The 8,770-nt window shown below is 47.6% G+C and overlaps 1 protein-coding gene across 2 annotated transcripts in view; it reads right to left on the bottom strand.

Annotated features, from left to right (window-relative positions):
* The window catches only part of LOC129815531 (ATP-dependent 6-phosphofructokinase, muscle type-like), a 24,546-nt gene extending 20,186 nt beyond the window's left edge, over positions 1–4,360 (bottom strand). Inside the window, exons 1-4 of one of the 2 annotated variants that reach the window (XM_055869437.1) lie at positions 4,293–4,360; positions 4,082–4,186; positions 795–868; positions 1–70 (exon numbers count right to left, since the gene is read on the bottom strand). The exon at positions 1–70 is cut by the window's left edge and continues 8 nt beyond it. In XM_055869437.1, coding sequence (XP_055725412.1) covers positions 1–70; positions 795–868; positions 4,082–4,172 — 235 coding nt within the window. In that variant the 5' untranslated portion in view covers positions 4,173–4,186; positions 4,293–4,360. Of the gene's footprint in view, positions 71–794; positions 869–4,081; positions 4,187–4,292 lie in introns of those variants that run through there. The other variant, XM_055869438.1, reaches the window with a different exon arrangement.
* Between the last annotated feature and the right edge of the window lie 4,410 nt (positions 4,361–8,770).

The following is an 8,770-nucleotide window of genomic DNA, read 5'->3' as shown; positions in this document are numbered from 1 at the left end:
GCATCATAGACACACTCTCCCAGGTGGCAAGTTTGATGTTGTCACCTCCATCCACCAGACCCTGGTAACCCTGGAGACGAAGACACAAACTTGTCACTCACAGTCGTGGGAGTATCTAAGGTGAAACCCAGGGTAACTGAGGTGGCTTATCTGACAGACCTTTACGTTAAGGTAACAGGCATGGAAAATTCAAAGTAACATCGCCCTTTCTCAAATCCAGTTTTTGGGGGCCTTAGCGCTGCTGGTTTACATCCTATTCCCTCTAATCAGGGATTGATTCAAACTTGAGACACCAGGTAGGTGAAATCTATGGGCAATAACATTAATCAGTCAATTAAGTACCATGGAGTAGTAAATCCTGCAGTGCTGTGGAGTTTGAGGCTCAGTTTGAAGTACCCCCATTGTAATCTGTATTATTTAAAGGCCCAGTGCAGTCAAAAACGTGAAATTTCCAGTGTTTTATATACAGTACCAGTCAAAGGTTTGGACACACCTACTCATTCAAGGGACTTTCTTTATTTTTACTATTTTTCTACATTGTAGAATAATAGTGAAGACACCACTCCCAGACAGTCCCAGCAAAATTCTTGCTTGAGAAATTGCTCTTTGCTAAAAAGTAATTTTTGTTTATTTCCCAATTTTAATTGAAAACAGTCACAGTGAGGTACTTAATTGATACGCAGAAATTATTTGATATTGAGATAAAAATGGCTGCATTGGACCTTTAACAGTTATAGAGTATGGGTAACATGAAATAGTAGATGAGATGGGGTGGATACAAGTTAGGTACTAACTTCATGAACGAAGTAGACCTTGGCCCCAGTGTAGATGCCCATTCTGACTGTGGCCCTCACAGCAGCATTCATACCTGTAGCACAGAATGGTTGTTTAAACATCACTGACACAGTCCCAACTGCACAGGTGGTTTTGAACTATGACGCACAACATAGTGTGATTAAGCTTTCATGCTGTGTGCTACAAATTTGACATATGCCTAATTATACTGAACAAAAATATAAACGCAACATGGAACAATTTCAAAGATTTTACTGAGTTACAGAAAATTGGTCAATTGAAATAAATTCTAATCTATGGATTTCACATGACTGGGAATACAGATATGCATCTGTTGGTCAAAGTTACCTTAAAATAAAGGTAGGGGCATGAATCAGAAAACCAGTCAGTATCTGGTGTGACCACCATTTGCCTCATGCAGCGCGACACGTCTGCTTCGCATATAATTGATCAGGCTGTTGATTGTGGCCTGTGGAATGTTGTCCCTTTCCTCTTCAATGGCTGTGCGATGTTGCTGGATATTGGCGGGAACTGGAATACACTGTTGTATAGGTAAATCCAGAGCATCCCAAACATGTTCAATGGCTGACATGTCTGGTGAGTATGCGGGCCATGGAAGAATTGGGACATTTTCAGCTTCCAGGAATTGTTTACAGATCCTTGGGCCTCAGCATCTTGTCATGGTACAGTATCTCTGTGCTTTGAAATTGCCATTGATAAAATGTAATTGTATTCGTTGTCCCTGGCTAATGCCTGTCCATACCATACTGTAACCCCAACGCCAACATGGGGCACTCAGTTCACAACGTTGACATCAGAAAATCATCGCCCTCACAACGCCATACACGTGGTCTGCGGTTGTGAGGCCGGTTCGACGTACTACCAAATTCTCTAAAACAGCTTATGGTAGAGAAATGAACATTGAGTTCTTTGGCAACAGCTCTGGTGGACATTCCTGCAGTCAGCATGCCAATTGCTTGCTCCCTCAAGAGATCTGCGGCATTGTGTTGTGTGACTAAACTGCACATTTTAGAGTGGCCTTTCATTGTCCCCAGCACAAGATGCACCTGTGTAATGATCATGATGTTAATCACCTTCTTGATGTGCCACACCTGTCAGATGGATGGATTATCTTTGCAAAGGAGAAATGCTCACTAACAGGGATGTAAACAAATTTGTGCACAACATTTGAGAGAAATACTATTTTTGTGCGTAGAGACAATTTCTGGGATTTTTTATTTCAGCTCATGAAACATAGGACCAACACTTTACATGTTGTGTTTATATTTTTGTTCAGTGTCTATAGGAAACACCAGGGGCCAGCCACATTAGTACCAGAGTGACTGGTTTATATGGAAGCTAAATGGGCTAAATAACAGTTCAGGACCCCAGACAAGGTTAAACCCTCACAACAGCTGGTATCTCTTTACTCTATCATTTCATTCTTAACAGACTCGTCTAATTTTTGTGATTTTACTGAACATCAAATAAGCATGTACATGTACACGATTATCACCCGATCATGATGATAATCGTGTACTAGGGTCCAGAGGGTAGGGTTCAGGCTTAAAATGCATGCCCGTGTAGGGCTTGACTGTGAGTTCACATGGTCAGGAATAACTTGGGCCCCTTTTCGTCATGTATGGCTGAGAGGAACCATAGCATAGTGGAACACTGAAGAGCTCTCCTGTCACATTCACATAATTGGAATGACAATGCACTTTTAAGCTCTCCTGGGCATGTAGTTGGAATGTAACTGCCTATGTCTCTGTGTCACTGAACTGGCAGGGCAGACAAGGCAGACAGGGAGAGTAAGGCAGACAGGAGAGACAGGGCAGACAGGGCAGACAGGGGAAAGAGGTGCATTTTACCAGCTCATTGTCTCAATACACCAGCTCCAGTCTAAAGGGCAACACATGTGGATAGTGTGTCTGTTGAGGTGGCAAGAGTGTCTCCCCTTTCAACATGCATGGAGTAAAAAGATAGGTGGAAGAGGGAGAGGATAGAGGAGGGATAGGGTGGCACACTTCACTATTCCTCCTCCTCCACCTCTCCATGTCATATGACAGAAAGGTCACCACTCTAAAATTACCCCCCTCCAGACACTGAGAGATTGCGAGGGAAAGAGGGAAATGGAGGAAAGATAAAGATACGGGTGAATATTTAAAGAACAGAGCAGCCAGGGTGTATAGAAATAGAATAGAAAACAGAGAGAGAGAGAACCTTGGATTAACGTCAAGCCGACACGAGCCACCCAGCGCCATAACGATGTAAAGTTCAGACAGACAGACAGCTCCCTGACATATGGTCATATGTGGTCAGCAGCAAAGTTCCAAGGGGAGGTATTGATCATCCAGCTAAAGGTCAGGGGGAAGGCTTCGGGATGTCCTAATAATCTTTCCTTTCTCCTGATGTGTGTACTAGTTCTCTTCCATTGATTGATTTAAAACAAAATGACTGGTTTATGGAAAGTCCCTCTAGCCATGCCTACACCAATCCAATGATTTTTAATTTGTGGGGAGTAGTGAACGAGTGCGAATGCTCCGGTGACCCTGGAAACCTTGGATGGAAAATTTCACGTTGCCCTTTCCATGTGATAAGATATCTTGGTGACAACCGAGAGGAGGGGTCTTTACGTGCCATTTAATACATGTAATACATCTCATATGTTCAACAGTGTGACAACATATCATTTTAATATCAGAACTCCTCATTCTACAATCATTACAGATTATTTGGTAGTGGGTGTGGCAAACTGTGTGACTGTAACTGTGACTGAACCACCCTGTCAACAGTTGGACTTCAAACCACAAGAATAAGAGGCATGCTTTCTATTAGTTGATACAGTACATATGTGCTGTGACAAATTTCAGTTTGGAAAAAAATCTATGCATTTCTGTAGTATAGTCAGTCTATGCATCACCCTGAAGTACAGCCATGACTTTGAACAACACAATTTATATTTACAAATCACTTCTTAATTTAACTCCCTAAACTCTATTGTTTTCCTACTCCAAATTCCATGAGAGCCACTGAGAGCTCTGAGCGTGAATTATGGGAATTGTTGACTTGAAGTAAAACGTCTCACAGTTTGCTGCTGCCACATGCAAATGAGAACTGTTCCCAAAGACTGATATTACTCTGGCCCGACTCAGCCACCTGCAGATTAACAACAAGCCTCTGGGCTGTCTGTCCTCCCTCATATTTCCCGTGCCCTTGGAGCTGTAGCTGTAGCTTCCCCCTACCAGTCCCCTGGAACCCCCCTGCCCTCGACCGTCCCACTCACCCTGGGCATCGCCTCCGGAGGTCAGCACGGCGATGGAGCGGCCGATGCCCATCTTTCTGGGGTCTTTATGGGGTGCTTCATGGTGTGCCATGGTCCTGGATCTGCCTGTGAATGGAGAAGGGAAAGAAAGACAAGATGGCAGAGAAGGATTAGCCTAGCCCTGCCGCTATAGTGTGTGGTTTATTGCAGTAGAGTGTCTCTCTCCTCTCACCTCTTTCTCTCCTCTCACTCTCTCTGCCTGCCTGACTAGGAAAGTGACTGAATGGGACAGGGAGCACGCAGTTTAACCCCCCCTCTGCTTGACAGGAATCTGAGGCACGCGCGTGATGAGAGCCAGTGGTGTAAAGTACTTAAGTAAAAATACTTACGGCGTTTTGGGGGTTTCTGTACTTGACTATTTCTATTTTTGACACCTTTTACTTCACTACATCCCTTAAGAAAATATTATACTTTTACTCCATACATTTTCCCTGACACCCAAAAGTACTTAAAATCACATTTTATTTGTCACATGTGCCGAATACAACAGGTGTAGACCTTACCGTGAAATGCTAATTTACAAGTTGTCACGCCCTGGCCTTAGTATTCTTTGTTTTCTTTATTATTTTAGTTAGGTCAGGGTGTGACATGGGGAATGTTTGTGTTTTGTCGGTTTTGGGTGGTTATATGGTAAAGGGGGTGTTGGGTGTAGTGTATGGGTTTGTGTTGAGTGAATGTGTCTAGCTGTGTCTATGGTTGAGTGTAGGTTCTAGGAAAGTCTATGGTTGCCTGAATTGGGTCTCAATTAGAGACAGCTGGTTATTGTTGTCTCTGATTGGGAGCCATATTTAAGGCAACCATAGGCTTTAGCTGTTTGTGGGGAATTGTCTATGTAAGTGTCTATGTTGCATGTTTTTTGCACTTAGTCATTTATAGCTTCACGTTCGTCTGTTGTTTTTGTTTCGTTTTGTCATTCTTCTAATAAAGAGAAGATGTACTTTCCACGCGCTGCGCCTTGGTCCTCTCTCAGTCCCTTTGACGATCGTGACAGAATTCCCCACCAATGCGGGATCAAGCAGCTCGAAAAGCGGCAACAGGAGCAGCGCAAGGAGGAATGGAAATGGGAGCATAATCTGGACTACACTACGTGGGAGGAGATCGACAGGTGGGCGATCGACCCAGGGCGAGTGCCGGAGCCAGCCTGGGATTCTCTGGCGCAGTGTGAGGAGGGATACCCAAAAAAATTCTTGGGGGGGGGGCTTAGAGGTAGTGGGCCGAGGGCAGGTAGGAGACCTGCGCCCACTTCCCAGGCTAACCGTGGAGAGCGGGAGTACGGGCGAACACCGTGTTACGCAGTAGAGCGCACGGTGTCTCCTGTACGTGTTCATAGCCCGGTGCGGGTTATTCTACCTCCCCGCACTGGTAGGGCTAGATTGGGCATTGAGCCAGGTGTCATGAAGCCGGCTCAACGCGTCTGGTCTCCAGTGCGTCTCCTCGAGCCGGCATACATGGCACCAGCCTTACGCATGGTGTCCCCGGTTCGCCTACATAGCCCGGTGCGGGTTATTCCACCTCCCCGCACGGGTAGGGCAACGGGGAGCATTCAACCAGGTAAGGTTGGGCAGGCTCGGTGCTCAAGGGATCCAGTACGCCTGCACGGTCCGGTATTTCCGGCGCCACCTCCCCGCCCCAGTCCAGTTCCACCAGTGCCTACACCACGCACCAGGCTTCCAGTGTGTCTCCAGAGCCCTGTTCCTCCTCCACGCACTCATCCTATGGTGCGTGTCTCCAGCCCGGTACCACCAATTCCGGCACCACGCACCAAGCCTCCTGTGCGTCTCCAGAGTCCTGTGCGTCCTGTTGCTACTCCCCGCATTAGCCCTGAGATGCTTGTCCCCAGCCCGGTACCACCAGTTCCGGCACCACGCACTAGGCCTAATGTGCGTCCCCAGGGTCCAGTATGCCCTGTTCCTTCTCCCCGCACTAGCCTGAAGGTGCGTGTCCTTAGCCCGGTGCCTCCAGTTCCAGCACCACGCACCAGGCCTACAGTGCGCCTATTCCGGCCAGAGCCATCCGTCTGCCCAGCGCTATCTGAGCCATCCGTCTCCCCAGCGCCATCTGAGCCATCCGTCTCCCCAGCGCCATCTGAGCCATCCGTCTCCCCAGCGCCATCTGAGCCATCCGTCTCCCCAGCGCCGTCTGAGCCATCCGTCTCCCCAGCGCCGTCTGAGCCGCCCATCTGTCCCGAGCCGTCAGAGCCGTTAGTCAGTCAGGAGCCGCTAGAGCCATTCGTCAGTCAGGATCTGCCAGAGCCGCCAACCAGACAGGATCTGCCAGAGCCGCCAACCAGACAGGATCTGCCAGAGCCGCCAACCAGACAGGATCTGCCAGAGCCGCCAACCAGACAGGATCTGCCAGAGCCGCCAACCAGACAGGATCTGCCAGAGCCGCCAGCCAGCCATGAGCGTCCAGAGCCGCCAGCCAGCCATGAGCGTCCAGAGCCGCCAGCCAGCCATGAGCGTCCAGATCCGTCAGCCAGCCATGAGCGTCCAGATCCGTCAGCCAGCCATGAGCAGCCAGATCCGTCAGCCAACCATGAGCAGCCAGATCCGTCAGCCAACCAGGAGCCGTCCAGCCAGGATCCGCCAGAGCCGTCCAGCCAGGATCCGCCAGAGCCGTCATCCAGCCAGGATCCGTCCCTCAGTCCGGAGCTGCCCCTTATCCTGGTGCTGCCCCTTATCCTGGTGCTGCCCCTTATCCTGGTGCTGCCCCTTATCCCGGTGCTGCCCCTTATCCCGGTGCTGCCCCTTATCCCGGTGCTGCCCCTTAGTCCGGTGCTGCCCCTTAGTCCGGTGCTGCCCCTTAGTCCGGTGCTGCCCCTTAGTCCGGTGCTGCCCCTTAGTCCGGTGCTGCCCCTTAGTCCGGTGCTGCCCCTTAGTCCGGTGCTGCCCCTTAGTCCGGTGCTGCCCCTTAATCCAGTGGGGTTAAGGTGGAGGGTGGCCATTTGGAGAAGGCTACGAAAGCGGGTAGTGACTATGGTGGGGTGGGGACCACGACCAGTGCCGGAGCCGCCGCCGTGGACGGACGCCCACCCAGACCCTCCCCTAGACTATGTGCTGGTGCGCCCGGAGTTCGCACCTTAAGGGGGGGGGGGTTTGTCACGCCCTGGCCTTAGTATTCTTTGTTTTCTTTATTATTTTAGTTAGGTCAGGGTGTGACATGGGGAATGTTTGTGTTTTGTCGGTTTTGGGTGGTTATATGGTAAAGGGGGTGTTGGGTGTAGTGTATGGGTTTGTGTTGAGTGAATGTGTCTAGCTGTGTCTATGGTTGAGTGTAGGTTCTAGGAAAGTCTATGGTTGCCTGAATTGGGTCTCAATTAGAGACAGCTGGTTATTGTTGTCTCTGATTGGGAGCCATATTTAAGGCAACCATAGGCTTTAGCTGTTTGTGGGGAATTGTCTATGTATGTGTCTATGTTGCATGTTTTTTGCACTTAGTCATTTATAGCTTCACGTTCGTCTGTTGTTTTTGTTTCGTTTTGTCATTCTTCTAATAAAGAGAAGATGTACTTTCCACGCGCTGCGCCTTGGGCCTCTCTCAGTCCCTTTGACGATCGTGACACAAGTGCTTAACCATCAATGCAGTTTAAAGAAAATAGAGTATTTACTAAATAAACTAAAGTAAAAAATTTAAAAAGTAACACAATAAAATAACAATGAGGCTATATACAGGGGGTACCGGTACCGAGTCAATGTGCTGGGGTACAGGTTAGTCGAGGTAATTCGTACATGTAGGTAGGGGTAAAGTGACTATGCATAGATAATAAACAGCGAGTAACAGCAGTGTAAAAACAAAAGGGTTGGGGGTGGGGGGTCAATGCAAATAGTCCGGATGCCATTTGATTAATTGTTCAGCAGTCTTACGGCTTGGGGCCGAAGCTATTAAGGAGCCCTTTAGACCTAGACTTGGCGCTCAGGTACTTGTTACATTTTGAGGTCAGGAAAATAGTCAAATTCACACACTTATCAACCAAACATCCCTGGTCATCCCTACCACCTCTGATTTGGAAGACTCACTAAACACACATGCTTCGTTTGTAAATGATGTCTGAATTTTGGAGTCTGCCCCTGGCTTTACAAAAATTAATATAAGGCATTTGAAATTATTTATACTTTTACTTTTGCTTTTGAAAGTATATTTTAGCAATTACATTTACTTTTGATACTTAAGTATATTTTAAACCTGGGTGACTTTCAATTTTACTTGTGTCATTTTCTATTTTCCACCACTGATGAGAGCGTGTGAACACACACAACTTCTCACGCCCACTTGTGCATTCACACACCACACACACACATACACTTGTATGCACGCGCACACACACACATACAAAAACATGTTTTTTTTACTATCCTTGTGGGGACCAAGCAATTGATTTAATTTCAAAATCCTATTTTCCCTATCCCCTAACCCTAACTCTAACCTTAACCCTAATCCCAAACCCCTAACCCTAACTCCTAACCTTAAGGGCTCAGACACACAATAGCGTTAGCACCTCTGAACATAACTTGCAAAACCGAGTGAGCACCAATTTTACAAGTAGAATCTAATGAAAACACAGTGCGCTGAATGATAGGGAGATGAACACTGGATCCACATTCGGTGCGATGTGTGCGAGCCCTAATCCCTAAAGCAATGTTCCTTGTTTGG

Source organism: Salvelinus fontinalis, chromosome 18 (assembly GCF_029448725.1).
Source record: "Salvelinus fontinalis isolate EN_2023a chromosome 18, ASM2944872v1, whole genome shotgun sequence".
Lineage (NCBI taxonomy): Eukaryota > Metazoa > Chordata > Actinopteri > Salmoniformes > Salmonidae > Salvelinus > Salvelinus fontinalis.
The sequence above is the reverse complement of the archived record's forward strand: the minus strand, read 5'-3'. Positions and strand labels throughout refer to the sequence as shown.